General features: G+C 44.6%; 1 protein-coding gene across 4 annotated transcripts in view; it reads right to left on the bottom strand.

The window, feature by feature from the left end:
- Positions 1-15,315, bottom strand: part of stab1 (stabilin 1) — a 101,036-nt gene that overhangs the window by 62,779 nt on the left and 22,942 nt on the right. For all 4 annotated transcript variants that reach the window (XM_047347842.1, XM_047347840.1, XM_047347841.1 and 1 more), the window contains 14 exons: positions 15,010-15,147; positions 14,843-14,914; positions 13,607-13,720; positions 13,477-13,530; positions 11,752-11,832; positions 11,524-11,682; positions 11,101-11,163; positions 10,750-10,842; positions 9,685-9,771; positions 9,486-9,597; positions 9,045-9,231; positions 4,147-4,240; positions 3,745-3,903; positions 446-541 (listed from right to left, as the gene is read on the bottom strand). In XM_047347842.1, coding sequence (XP_047203798.1) covers positions 446-541; positions 3,745-3,903; positions 4,147-4,240; positions 9,045-9,231; positions 9,486-9,597; positions 9,685-9,771; positions 10,750-10,842; positions 11,101-11,163; positions 11,524-11,682; positions 11,752-11,832; positions 13,477-13,530; positions 13,607-13,720; positions 14,843-14,914; positions 15,010-15,147 — 1,509 coding nt within the window. The remainder of the gene's footprint in view (positions 1-445; positions 542-3,744; positions 3,904-4,146; positions 4,241-9,044; positions 9,232-9,485; positions 9,598-9,684; positions 9,772-10,749; positions 10,843-11,100; positions 11,164-11,523; positions 11,683-11,751; positions 11,833-13,476; positions 13,531-13,606; positions 13,721-14,842; positions 14,915-15,009; positions 15,148-15,315) is intronic.

Below are 15,315 nucleotides of genomic sequence, written 5' to 3'. Positions count from 1 at the left end.
TGAACTGCATGAAAAATAAATATTATTGGTTTTATTTCATTTGGCAGAGGATGAGAAACTGGAATTAAACTTCTAAAGACGAGTCTGTTGTTTTTACATTAGTTCCATGATGCTGCCACCACCATGTTTTACTATGGGCATGGTGCCCTTTGTTGTTTCTGAGCCAAATGTTTTTTTTTTATTGTGGCCCAAAAGTCTGGTTTCCATCAACTCATCTTCTCCAACAAGGTATGAGAGATTTCAGCCAGGTCCGATTGTTTCTGTATTTCAGACTTCTTTGGTCCAGACATGCAGAGAAAATGGTGATCGATGTCACATGTCGTTGTGTTGTTGGCCTCCTGACCAGTTCAACTGATGACATGATTGTGAATGTGTGTGTTTGGTTGTTTGGTTGTGGTTAGACAGATATATGTGTGTGTGTGTGTGTGTGTGTGTGTGTGTGTACCAGTTTATGGCAGCCTCCATTGTTTGTCAGGCAGGGGTTGATGAGGTCGCACACCTTCCCGTCTCCCATATAACCAGTTTTACAGACACACTCGCTCTGCACACAGAGAACAGAAGTTTATTTGAGATTCAGACTGAAATTATAATTCAAATAAACGTTTCTGCATGTAAAGGTGCATGTTAGGGTTCATAAAAGTTGATGATCTAATATTTCAAGTTTTATTATCTGACTGTTTTCAGATAAACATTGATTTATTCTGATCCTGTGTGCAGGAGAGATTCAAACAGTTTCAATCACATTTATTTTTATGTTAATATCTAAATAAATCAGATTTAAACCAGAGAAAGATGCAGGTCAACTATAACTTAAAATCTGTTTTTGCAGGTAAACTGCGGTTTCTTCATTGGCTCCCTGTTAAATCCAGAATATAATTTAAAATTCTCCTCCTCACATATAAAGCCCTTAATGATCTAGCTCCATCATACATCAGAGATCTGATTGGTCCATATGTTCCTAACAGAGCACTTTGTTCTCAGACTGCAGGTTTACTGGTGGTTCCTAGAGTCTCTAGAAGTAGAATGGGAGGCAGATCCTTTAGTTATCAGGCTCCTCTCCTGTGGAACCAGCTCCCAGTTTTAGTCCATGAGGCAGACACCCTGTCTACTTTTAAGGCTAGGCTTAAAACTTTCCTTTTTGATAAAGCTTATAGTTAGAGTGGCTTAGTTTATCAGGGAGGGAGCCTTCTTCCCTCCCTGTTGGTTGGAGTAAGGGGGAGTCAGGTTTAGCCTAAACCGGCTCAGTTATGGTTGAGGTGCAAACACACCCTCCATTTCTGCTACCTGTATGACCCCTTCTCTTTTCCAATGGTTATAATCAGTCTGACAGAGAGAGGTATCCCAATCCTTGTAGTTTTAGTATAACAATGACCATCAGTGGGACCCTTTGTGGGGTTCCTTGAGACGACATTGTTGTAAATAAGCGCCGTTTAACTAAATAATCTGAACTGAAACTATCTGTATAGTTATGCTGCTATAGGCTTAGGCTGCTGGAGGACATAATGACCACTTTCACCCTCTTCGCTACATTCTCACACTACTCTCCAATTTTGCATTATTTGCTGTTATTTCAGTTTTTAACTTTATGTTCTCTCTCTTTTCTCTTCCTAGAAGCTACACCTGGCCTGGCTCTGTGTCTACCTGTGACACCTTTCTGGAGAGGGGAATCTTCCGAGCTTCTGCTGGCAACAACTTAATGGTCACCTTCTACAGATGATCCACATGGCCCTGTCTTTTAGTGTTTAACCCTTTCTCTCTCCTAGACATGGCTACTGACTGAGCTTCTACTGTAACTAACTCTATGTGCTCTCTTTCAGACTCTAACCTTGAAAACTGGCTCAGAGTTGATCTGTTCTTTCTTTCTAGGTGAAACGACTAAAGGAGCTACATCCATTAACATTTACTTTCCCTTCCCATAGAAAGTACTCCTGGATCAGTGCTTCTTTGTGTCTCTGCTCTGTTCTCTCAAACCCCCAGTCGGTCGTGGCAGATGGCCGCTCACACTGAGCCTGGTTCTGGTTCTGCTGGAGGTTTCTTCCTGTTAAAAGGGAGTTTTTCCTCTCCACTGTCGCTACATGCATGCTCAGTATGAGGGATTGCTGCAAAGTCAACACCAGTGACTGTCCACTGTCTCTACATGCTCATCCGGGAGGAGGGAATGCTGCAAGTCACTGACTGGATGCAATCTGCTGGGTTTCCTTAGATAGAAAAACTTTTTATCCAATTTGAATAAATAACTGAATCTGACTGAACTGTTCAATGATTAGGATTACCGTATTTTCCGCACTATTAAGGCGCACCGGATTATAAGGCGCATAGAATAGAAGCTACTGCAGTCAAACGTTTGACTGGGGTAGCGTTATGCATCCACTAGATGGAGCTAAAGAGAATGTCAACAAAACAGTCAGATAAGTCAGTCAGTCAAACTTTATTAATACACTACAAACCAGCGTTCTGATAACTCCATTCACTCTCATGGTAAGGTCTCCTCTACATAGAAATCTATTGAATAGAGCCAACCGCACGTTAGGAATGCATTGGAGTCTATGAAGTTGAAGTTGAAATCAAACGTTAGTTAAAACGTGAAAGGGAACCTTTCCCTGATTCAGTAAACACGTAAAAGAAACAGTTTGATGCACTAAATCAAACGTTAGTACTGTTAACCTTTCTTGTTTCTGTCCCCTGACCGTAGTCTGATGACACAGGGGAGACGCTTTCTCCAGGGCCGAAGTTACTAGTTTCCTCGGGGTTAACTCCCTCACTCATACGTTGCTGAGTTGAACATGAAGAAACAGCATCAAAACACTGAGTTGTTGACGAGATTCGGGGTTCTTTTTAATGACTTTGCAGCACGTAAAAACACAGGGCTTACAGACTCATACACCGCTGCTCCGGTCGCCGTCTCTACCCACCCCACACACACAATAATACCGACGTCACTCCTTCACTCTTGATTCTCAGCTACGGCAGCACACAGCGCCACCTCTGTCCGGAGGAGTAATGTCAACATCTTCCATACACACACACAAAACATACACCCCACACACTGAGCTTCTAATCACATATAGTTCAGGCAATTCCTGTAACAGTACATTCAAACGTTATACACACACAAGTGGTGTTGGACTAGGAGTAAGCACAGTACAGGTGTTTACCGCTATTACTTCGGCGACGCCCCTGACTACGGTAGCCGTAATGCTGCAAGCGGTGCGGCTTTGTAGTTTACCAGTCGTACTGAAACATTTTGACAGAGCGCCGTGTACAACCAGTATGGATCAACCAATTAACCAATTGATCCATATATAAGGCGCTCCGGATTACAAGGCGCACTGTCATTTTTTGAAAAAATTAAAGGTTTTTAAGTGCGCCTTATAGTGCGGAAAATACGGTAATAGGAATGTATGAACCTGACTTTTGTGAAGTGCCTTGAGACGACATGTGTTGTGAATTAGCGCTATATAAATAAACTGAATTAAATTGCATTGCATTGAACAGTTCATTCCTGTGTTCTCTGTACTTTTAGATTTATTCCTGTTCGATGTTTTCTCCCTGATTTGATTTGCTTCTCTTTCAGCTCCTCTGTGCCTCCCTCCCTCAGGTCCAGCCTTCCTTCTGCCTCGGCTGTTCCATATTATCACCTGATTGGTCTCACCTGCACTCTGTGTTATTTCAGGATTTGTATTTGATCTAAAAACGAGAACAGATTAGTGTCTTTGAGATGAACAGAAACTGGTTCCAGCCGACCTGTCCCGGTCCGATGTGGTTGCAGTCGGCGTTGGGGCTGCAGCCTCCTCGGTCTTCCAGCTGACAGTTGTTGATTTCCACGCAGACTTTCCCATCACCGGTCCATCCATCGGTGCACACACACGACACATTACCTGGACCCACGTACACACACTCTGCCTGCAAACCGAGAGTGGCGAGTTACCGGCACAGTCAGGATGTGGGGTAAAATGAAGTAAAAACAATCAGAGAAGCATAAAACATTGAGTTATCTCCGCTGAGCTGGTTTGTGGTTACTTGATATTCTTTCTCTGCTCTGAGATACTTGCAGGAGGATAATTTGGAGATAATTCAACCATAAAATTAAAGACTGCAGGCTGATCTGGCATCGGAACAGTGACTGACTGAAGCAGTTAGGCTTACGTTGGTGTCGCAGCCTCTGCGGCTGCTCTTCAGGCAGAGGTTTATGGGAGAACAGGAGTGGCCATCGCCATTATATCCATCCCTGCACAAACACCTGGAGCAAACAAAGCAGGAGAAGAAACTGAGGAGAGGCTGCAGGAACAACAGGAGAAATACCTTCATGTAGGTCATTTTAAAGAGATGATGATGAAAAAACACTAAATCATGATATGGTGCAGAGTTGGGAATATGCTCAGCTAATTAATTATGCATAGTAAAAGCCCACAGAGAAGACAAGAGTTTCAGCTTGTTAAGGAGGATCTCTGCTGTGATGGAGGAGATGCTGTGCAGGAGTTACTCATTCAATGTTATTGTCAGGATCTGGGTTTGTGTGTGTTTGTGTTTTGGTGTTGCTACATCTGCTCATTCTCAGGTGGTGCTGGAGCCCTCAGGTGTTCTGGGTGACAGGTGTGACTTGTTCCACTGATTGCCAGGAGGAGTACTTAAGCAGGAGGCTGCCAGCACTTCAATGTGAGAGTGTTTTGCCACAGTGGTACAAACTTGAGCCACACTCCAAGTTATGCTTCGTACTTCGACCTCGTTTAACGTTGTTTTTTGCTTCTCTGCAGATTTTGAAAGCCTAAGCTTTGGATCTATGTCACTGAGGTTTCTGGACTACTTTTCTGAAAGTTACTCTGGATGATTGAGCCTGTCTTCGTTCTGAGGATTCCTATCCTGAGATCTACCTTCATTTGATTTCGTATCAAGCTGGCAGCTTCCTGTCCTCTTTGTCTCCTGAGCCAAGTCATAAGTGTACCCTGTCCACCCTCCAACATAAACCACTGCACAGCAAACTTGTTTCCTGTAACCTGAACTCCACAGAACAACACCAAGTGAACTCTCTACGGATAAACCTGCTTTAGACCTGGATCCTGAATCTCATTCCCTCTGGCGACCTGACCATCATAACCCAGTAAGCCGATCTCAGAATAAAAATAACTATTTGCTCTTAGTTTCATTTTTCCCTCCGTTACCCGTACTCCATCCATTCTCTTCACTTCTCTCCTTACAGTGAGATATTTCCTCCGTTCCTGACTATATCTTCAATAAACAATCTTTATTTTACTTCCTCCTCCTCAGTGTTCTCTGTATGTGGGTCTGAGCTATTTCGAACAAAATGACAGTTATATTCAGGTTTCTCAGCTGTCAGTATTCTCACACTGATCACAGATCTCTGCAGGAGAATCTTCTTCTCTGATCCAACTCAGGGAATCACACAGAGGAAGTGGTTCTGCTCAGGAAACTCCTACACCCACTGCTTGTGCTGATGTTCCACCCTCCCATTGAAGCATAGCTGATTATCTGCAGCTAGTGAGAAACTCCCTCCAGGGAGTAATCTCAGCAGAAGATTATTGAAGGCCTTAAAAGTCACACCTTTAGACTTTGGACTGGTTTAAACCCGGTACTGACCCGATACCACTGCTTGGTCAACACCAGTTACTCCTGATTCTATCACAGAAAACACCAGACACTATACTGGGCTGAAAGGCGAAAGGTGGAGGAATCTGTTTTTACCTCAACAGTGGTTGGTGCAACGACGTGACAGTGATTCAGCAGCACTGTTCTCCAGACCTGGAATCCTTCATCATAAACTGTAAGCCTTTCTATTCCCCCCGTGAGTTCGCTTCGTTCATCCTGGTCGGTGTTTACATCCCGCCGCAAGCTAACGTGCAGGTCGCACAGCGCATGCTCGCCGACCAGATACTGAGTGTGGAGCGGACCAACCCGGACTCCTTAGTTATCGTCGTTGGCGACTTTAACAAAGGTAATCTGACCCACGAACTCCCCAAATACAGACAGTTTATAAAATGTCCGACCAGAGAGGACAACATTCTGGATCACTGTTACACCACCATCAGAGACGCTTATCACGCCGTCCCACGTGCTGCACTGGGCCAATCCGACCACATCATGGTCCACCTGATTCCTGCATACAGGCAGAAACTAAAGCTCTGCAAACCTGTTGTGAGGACGACAAGGAAGTGGAGCAGTGAGGCTGTGGAGAATCTCCAGGCGTGTTTAGGCTGTACAGACTGGGATGTGTTCAGGACTACTACCAACAGTCTGGACGAGTACACAGAGGCTGTGACTTCCTACATCAGCTTCTGTGAGGACAGCTGTGTACCATCATGCACCAGGGTGAGTTACAACAATGACAAACCCTGGTTCACAGCTAAACTCAGAAGGTTAAGACTGGATAAGGAAGAGGCCTTCAGGAGTGGGGACAAAGACATATACAGAGAGGCAAAGTACAAGTTTGGCAAGGCAGTGAAAGAGGCCAAACGACTGTACTCTGAGAAGCTCCAAAACCAGTTCTCAGCCAACGACTCTGCGTCTGTCTGGAAAGGGCTCAAGCAAATCACCAACTACAAGCCGAAAGCCCCCCACTCCATCAACGACCGACGCCTCGCCAACGACCTGAACGAGTTCTACTGCCGCTTTGAAAGACAAAGGGACAGTCCTGCAACCATCCCCACGACGCCCCCCAACAGCTGCAGCCACAATCCACCACCCCCATCTCTCCAACCTCAAGAGGGGCCTTGGCACCTCCAACCCCCACCCTGAAGTTCCCCCCCACCAGCCCCCTACCCACGCCGAGGACGGCTCTTTCCATCCAGGAGAGGGACGTCAACAAACTCTTCAGGAGACAGAACCCCCGGAAAGCTGCTGGTCCGGATTCTGTCTCACCAGCCAGCCTGAAGCACTGCGCTGATCAGCTGTCTCCAGTCTTCACAGACATTTTTAACACCTCACTGGAGACATGTCATGTGCCAGCCTGCTTCGAGTCCTCCACCATCGTCCCTGTTCCCAAGAAGCCAAGGACCACAGGGCTTAATGACTTCAGACCCGTCGCCCTGACCTCTGTGGTGATGAAGTCCTTTGAGCGCCTTGTGCTCTCACACCTAAAAGACATCACCGACCCCCTCCTGGACCCCCTGCAGTTTGCCTACAGAGCCAACAGGTCTGTAGATGATGCAGTCAACCTAGCCCTTCACTTTATCCTCCGGCGCCTGGACTCCACAGGAACCTACGCCAGGATCCTGTTTGTGGATTTCAGCTCTGCCTTCAACACCATCGTCCCAGTTCTGCTACAGGAGAAGCTCTCCCAGCTGAGTGTGCCCGACTCCACCTGCAGGTGGATCACTGACTTCCTGTCTGACAGGAAGCAGCGCGTGAGGCTGGGGAAGCACGTCTCTGACTCCTTGACCATCAGCACCGGTTCCCCCCAAGGCTGTGTTCTCTCTCCTCTGCTCTTCTCCCTGTACACCAACAGCTGCACCTCCAGTCACCAGTCTGTCAAGCTTCTGAAGTTTGCGGACGACACCACCCTGATCGGACTCATCTCTGATGGTGACGAGTCTGCGTACAGATGGGAGGTGGACCATCTGTTGGACTGGTGCAGCCAGAACAACCTTGAGCTCAACGCTCTAAAGACAGTGGAGATGGTTGTGAACTTCAGGCAGAACCCAGCCCCACCTGCCCCCATCACCCTCTGTGACTCCACAATTGACACTGTGGAATCTTTCCGCTTCCTGGGAACCATCATCTCCCAGGATCTCAAGTGGGAGCCAAACATCAGCTCCCTCATCAAGAAAGCCCAGCAGAGGATGTTCTTCCTGCGGCAGCTGAAGAAATTCAACCTGCCAAAGACTATGATGGTGCACTTCTACACAGCCATCATTGAGTCCATCCTCACCTCCTCCATCACCATCTGGTACGCCGCTGCTACAGCCAAGGATAAGGGCAGGCTGCAGCGTGTCATTCGGTCTGCTGAGAAGGTGATTGGCTGCAGTCTACTGTCGTTCCAGGAACTGTACACCTCCAGGACCCTGAAGCGGGCCGGGAAGATTCTGGCTGATCCCTCCCACCCCGGTCACAGACTCTTTGAGACTCTCCCCTCTGGCAGGAGGCTGCGGTCCATCCGGACCAAAACCTCACGCCACAAGAACAGTTTTTTCCCATCTGCCACCAGCCTGGTTAACAAAGCCCGGAAACCACCCTGACACTCTCCCTTTCCCCCACACCCCCCCTTTTTTTGCTGACAGAACACCTGTAACCTGTAACTCTATGCGTTACATTAACGCTCAGCTTGGACTCCTGCTTTACTTGCACAATGATCACCTGCACTGTTGTATTGCTCTTGCATCTTATACTGCTCTATATTTACTCTCACTCACTTAAAACTGTGCACATATATTTATATTATATTGTAGATATGTTTATACTGTTTCATTTGTACTGTATTGCACCGACTACGCCAAAACAAATTCCTTGTATGTCCAAAAACGTACTTGGCAATAAAGCTTTTCTGATTCTGATTCTGAAAAAGAACCGCAAACACCAGAACCTGGAGGCAGGCTCAAAGAAACCAACAACCAATAAAAACATTGTGGGCTGCGTGTTTAAAGCCCAGTATTTGGTTCTGATTTACGTTTAATGATCTCCTTGTTCTCATATTTAGTTCATTTTCTGTGTTCATGAATGTTAGGTGTCTTCATCTTAATTAATTCTTCTGTGTTCAGCTTCCTAGGTCAATCTGGTGTTTTTTCTGTGAGGTCTCATTTTGTTGGGTATTTTAACGCTAAATGGGGTCATGCTGCTGGAACACGTTTATGTTGGGTGGGAGTTATGGATCTCTTGGATGGTTTCTGATCAGAGTAGCTGTGAACTGGACTACTTCATGAATGTTCATTCCAGATTTTCTAAACAGACTATTGTCTGCTGCAGGTAAGATGCTGAATGATTGAAGCTACTCCACACAATACAGAAATAAGGAAAATCAAACTATCCCTGAGAGTAAAAACAGTCCACATCAGGCTAGAACTAACCCTGGTGTTGCTCAGTTGTATAAACCTTACTTGTAATCCAGCCCGGTGTGTGTACAGTATGCGTGGATGTGACAGTGGGCCAGCAGGCCGTCCACGTTGCAGGACGTGGCCTTCTTGTCACAATAATCTCCGGAGAATCCCTCCAAACACGATCCTCTCCGGCACACTCCGCCGCTGCCGGGACGGTTATCGCACACGCCGTGCACGCAGCGACACTCTGAGGACACGTCAGCAGATCATTTCAGGTCAGTCAGACAACAAAAACTCTGGTGTCTGTAGGATCAGCCTCTGCAGCCGAGAGGCAAAAGCTGCTTTTCCTTTAATAAAACCAAGTTCAGCTTCATATCGGATGAATTAATTATTCAAATATATTAAATCCTCCTGATATATTTTCTTCATCGCCATCATCAACACGTTTCAGATAAATCAGACGTTCAGCCAATCCTTCAGCAGTGATGAGAAGATCCTAACCTTCATCACAGTTGTCTCCATGTTTGGACGGATCCGAGCAGATGTGACAGGCGAGTCCTTTGAAATTCGAGTGACAGCTGCACGAACCGTTACCGTGGATACCATCAACACACTGAAAACAGGAGAAACAACATTTACAGCAACACTGGGCCAAAAAAGGATGGCAGACTTCCGTGAATGTTCCCTGAATGTTCCTTACTGTTCCTTTGTCGTAGCAGGGATGCTGGAATCCTCCGATGCACGGCTTACAGTCTGGACCGTAGAAACCTTTGCAGCACTCTGCCACCTGTCCAACACATCACACCCGTTAAAAACTGAAAGACATTAAACGTTGAGAAGGTCGAATCGATAACACATCAAACATTTTATGTTCTGCTGCACAAAACTCTAAAACATCTCTCACCACTTCAACACATCATTTAGCAGCACATTCCTGAAGCCAACAAAGGTCCTCACCATCTGAGCTTCTGTTACAGGAAACTAAAGGTGCCTTTTTCAGGCTTGAATCTAGTTAAAGTGAAGACTATTCTGCTAAAAATGTCTGAATACAGACAGAAACGGTAAACTTCACAGTGGCAACATGGAAAGAAAAGCTTCACTTTCTTCTAAACGGGTCAGAAAATAAACTTCTCAACCAGAAACATGTTTAGGAAACAAAGTACCAGTAGGATATTTTTTAGCAGTCAGTAACTCAACACGGCAGCAGCTGGAAACTGATCATGGCTGATAATATGCAGTCAACATTTCCTCGACCTGCTTAGCATGATGGATGTATGATGGATCACTGACAGGTTGACCAGCAGGAGAGGGTTGATTCCTTGAGTTCAGGAGCCTTTTTCTGACTGATTATTTACAGGTTGGAGTGAAGTCGTCCAAGTCCAGAGAGAAGCTCCAGAGGACCTTCAGACAGCCTGCAGAACTGCTGATCCAGACCACTTTAAGAGATTACAGGACTGTCTGGAAGGATGTCCTAGAAGGTCAAAGCTTTTAGATGCCATCCTCAGAAATAATAAATAAAACTGGAGTCAGATATAAAAGATGCAAGAGGATTCTAGAAACCCTCCAGATTTTTGTCTGTTTTGCACATTCTTTGTTTTTCTGGCTCGGCTCGGTTCATCTCCACTGAATCACTGAAGAACAGATGATACGCAATAAGAATAAAGAGACGTTCCTCTGCAATCAAAGTTCATGTCTGAGGAGGTAACTCCTTCACATCTGACAGGCCAAGAGCTGAATGAGGTGAAGCTGCAGTTCCAGTTCTCACCTGCTTGGTGGCGTTGCAGTATTTGGCACAGCCTTTGTTGTGTGTTGGTCCCAAAGGAAGGTTTGCGTACTCGCAGCCGATCTGATGACTCTCCTGATGAAAAACCAACAAGTATATCTGAAGTTTCTGAACACTTTTTGATGCTTATTAAGTGATCATATGTTACTTAAAATATTGTCAGGAATGGGACACATTTTTTCTGGTCCAAACTTATTTTCCAAAACTGAAATTAGGTCATTTTCTGGCCTTTTTAAAGGATTCACCATAAATTTACTACAGATCTATAGGGTTCAAGAAGGAAGGAAGTCTGGAAATACAAATGTGATGTTCAGTCATTAATAAATTATTTACCATTTCGACGCTGCCTTCAGGACACTGAGTCTCGTGGAGGTAACTGCAGTGAACACAAGGACCCTAAAAACAAAAAACAGTTTTCACTGTTGGCTTCATCTAGGGATGCACCGATATAAAAATTTGAGCCGATATCGTTATCCGATATTAGTATTGCTTGTATGACCGATAGAGCATCACCATCACATGACCAAATAAGTACCACATGCCCCCCCAAAACACAAATGACAAGTTAGAGAGAAACAACAGTTAAATCGGCCCAGTTTGGTGTATCAGACCGATACCAAAATTAAGTTTAAAAAGTGGACTCCACTGCTGACAATCTTATCTTTCCTACTGACTTATACACGGGATTCCAGATTCAGACCATATTTCAATTTTTAATGTTTTATTGTGTTGACTGTCATGACTTTGTCTTCTCACCACAGTGACTTTGCTCTTGATGACATCGCAGCGGTGAGGCAGGATGGGCAGGATGGAGGGTGGGTACAGCAGCCCATCAATCATGTGGATGACACCGTTGGACGCCATAATGTTGGTGCTCGCTAGACGGACCCTTTTCTCCCCCAGCAGGATCTCTCCCTAAGGATGAGCAGAAGCTGTTGGACAGACACTCATTCAGATTTTAATCAACCAATTAGAGCTACTTACATCATCAGAAACAGAGATGGTGACCAACTGATTGGCCATCGTCCGAACATGAGAAAGGGCGGCCAACTCATCCACTGTCAGCTGCAGACAGTAAAACATCCCTAGAATCAGATTTCTTTAAAAAACAGCCTCACATGCAGGAAACTGCTGCTGAACAAAGAGTTTTCTGGATCAACAAGAACACCTAATTGAGGTTCAGCTGCAGAGAAGAAGCTACAAGAGGGTCCTGATATAATAATTAAGAATTTCGACTTTATCAAACTCAATGGAGAAATTGACCTCTGCATTTAACCCATACCTTAGGGAGCAGTGGGCTGCTACTGCGCAGTGCCTGGGGAGCATTCAGGGGCTAAGGGTCTTGCTCAGGGACCCAACGACTGAGACAGATGGAACGGTGGTTCGAACCGACAACAGGACGAACTCTTGTCACCCGAGCCACAGTCGCCCCTGAAACACCCATAGTCTGCTACAGGATCATGTTGCCACCAGTGCAGAGCGTACTCGGCACTGACAGGAGGTAGGTGAGGGTGCATCTGTAGGCAGAGTGGGAATTTCTGGGATACAATGAAGCACTTCTGTCAAAGAAACCAAGAAAGACAGACTGGAGTCCTACAGAAGGTACAAGGATGGACAGCAGCAGATGGGTTGTAGTTGTTTTCTCTGATTAATCCTCCTTCTGATTGTTTGGGTGGGATCAAATGTCCTCCAAGAGCAATTTCTTCCAACAATCCAGAAAAAGTCTGGTAAATATCTGTGATTGTATGATGGAGATCAGAACATGTAGATGTTTAACCTGTGGTCAGGACACTCCCCTGATCTGAACCCCACTGAGAAGCTGTGGTCAGGTCTCAAAAAGCTGGAGAAACAGACTGAGATCCACTCCAAGCAGTAAGAAGACAAGAACGGGTCCCCATCAGTCAGGATCCGTTCCAGAAGTTGATGTCCAGCAGGTGAGAGAGAAGAAGCTTCAAAAATCTTCATAAAGCTCATAAATCTGTTCCTCAGTCTAACAGAAACACCTGCTGAACTCTTCCTGACATGATTTTTGGTTTGTTTGTTTATATTTATTTAAAAACCGCTACAGTTTTGATCTAAAATGACACCAAACAGGAAGCAGCAGGAGGATTCCTCGGGTTAATCCATCAAGGAAAACTTTTTAATCCCTTTTGTCCGGACTTGGTCATACAAGAAAATATCTTAAAAGCAAATACAAACCTGTCTCCCTTCAGGCCATTCTATGGATTAATTTATTATTATTATTTATTTACAGATTTTTTTTATCATTTAGACAAAAACACAAAGAAGCTTGTGGTGATTGTTTCATTGGAGAGTAGTGGTAATTAAAGGAATATTTTTATAATATTTAGCCAGATTTATCTCCTCTCTGTCTTTAATGGTGGAAACATAACAGTTTAGGACAGAAAGCCCAGCTGAGTAGTCACTATAAGCCAAGGTTGTAAAATTAATATTTAAACAACTAAATTGAAAGTTAAAAATGTTTTTGGGTTTTGAGGATTTTTGTTCACTTTCTTTAAGAAATATCATCATTAAATACTGTGAAAATTAAAATCAGGGCAACAATTCAGCTTCTCCTTTCAATTAAAGAACTTTATCCTAAAACAGGTGTGATAATTTTTAATTTAGCTCATTTTTCTGTCTTTAACACCCCAGATCTGTCTGTGAATGGCATCCAAAGCCAAACAGAAAGGAGTGTTGGGGTCTTACCACAGCCTGGGAGAAAACATGGTGTCTGAGCAGCTCTTGGAGTTTATCTTTGGCCTGTAAGAGAAGCAGATCAGCTGCAGCGGTCGATTCAACTGTAATCAGATGCAACTCCGCTTCTCCGTGTCCTTACATCATTCAACATGTACAGGATGCTGCCGTCTCGGGCTTGGTCCACCGCCTCGTTGGTTGGGACGAACACGGTGAGGGGTCCTGCTCCATGGAGAGGAGGAGGGGAACCACAGTTCTAAGGAAATTAACAAACATCTGACTTATAGAGGTGACTGAATGTAAAAAAAACTCCCCCATGACTCAGCGGCTGTTCCTTCTAACAAAGTAACGTTTGTCAGAGAAACCAGCTCCAGATAATCTCAGGGTTTCATTTGCAGACATTTAAATATCTGATAACAATTGAAAAAAATATCTGTTGTTAGTCTGTAAAGATAATCTCAATGATCAGAAAATGATCTGCAAGATATTTAGCTTTTTCTCTGCATGTCAGCAAACACATGGGAGTCTGAAGGTTGACTCCAAACATTTCAGGAAAAAAGAGCAATTGGGGTCATAAGAGTGAAAATCTCCTGTTTACTAATAGATTCACATTTCCAGGGGAAATTAGGTCTCTGTGTATATTTAGTGTAGAACGAATCTGACCTTCTTTTCCTATTTCACTTCATTTTAAAGTGTTTTCAGTACGTCTCTAAAGCAGGAAGTTGTTTTTGTTTTTTAAACCTCACTGAGTTTCATAAAGTAACAATCAGACTGGTGCTTAATTTACAGTCAAATATGGTTACAAAAACTGGCTGATTACCATTTGATCACTTTATTAACCAGTCAAACGGTGAAACTTCCTAATTTTCCTTGTAAAACTGAATGCTCATTCAGTGTTCAGGTTTTTGAAACTGCAAACACTGTTTGAATGAGAGCAAAGCATTTCTGGGCAGATGTTTAGATACTTGTACATGAGGAGAGCTCACGTCCAGGATGAATCTGAGCTCTGCTGAGTTGTCTGACGCGGTTATAGTCTCAGCATCCTGCAGGGAGGAGACGCCAGGAAACTTATCAGGATGAAAACTCAGCTCCTTAACATCAATCACAACACTTCTTCGCAATACATGGCAGTCTGCAGAGCTCCATAAACGTCCTGGTGAAGAACAAGGCAACACTAAAACAAAATAATAGCTGTTTTATGTTTCCCTTCTTCCTTTGCTTACAGCCCCGTTGTTTTCAGCTGTCTTTATTAATCTACATCGTCTGTTTCTGGATCTCTACTTTTTTCTGCTTCGTTGTCATGTGATCAACCTGAGATGATGACAGCTACAGCTGCTTGGCTGTGATTGGACACTGGTCTAAACATGTTTATACTCACATCAACCAGAGACAGGAAGCGGTTAAATTTTCCATCTTTTCTCAGAATCTCCCCGATCGTCTTGTCCGCAAACTTGACATAGAAACAGAAAATGATCGAGAACCTTTTACTGTGACAAGGCATGGCTGCTGAACAGTGGGTAAACAGTATGTGACCGTTAAACTGACCCGTTCGTCCCGAGGCGGCCCGTTAGGAAGGCTGTTGGTGATTGGCCGGTCGATGATGTGGATGATGCCGTTAGCTGCTGGCAGGTCTGATTGGATGATTGTGTACAGCCTGCTGGGATCGCTCATCAGGATGAAATGCTGCAGAGACAAACACAAGCGCGTTTTCTTTAGCTGGTCGGTCCAAAGGCCCCCTGATGTTCTGGTAGGGGGTGTTTTATATGGGAAGTCACAGTTTTCCAGGATGGAACCTCCAAAGAACAACTTACTTCTTATGTTTAGACCTTGTATGACGATATAACCTTATAA

Source organism: Girardinichthys multiradiatus, chromosome 20 (genome assembly GCF_021462225.1).
Source record: "Girardinichthys multiradiatus isolate DD_20200921_A chromosome 20, DD_fGirMul_XY1, whole genome shotgun sequence".
Classification (NCBI taxonomy): Eukaryota; Metazoa; Chordata; class Actinopteri; order Cyprinodontiformes; family Goodeidae; genus Girardinichthys; species Girardinichthys multiradiatus.
This window is presented reverse-complemented; position numbering and strand designations above follow the sequence as displayed.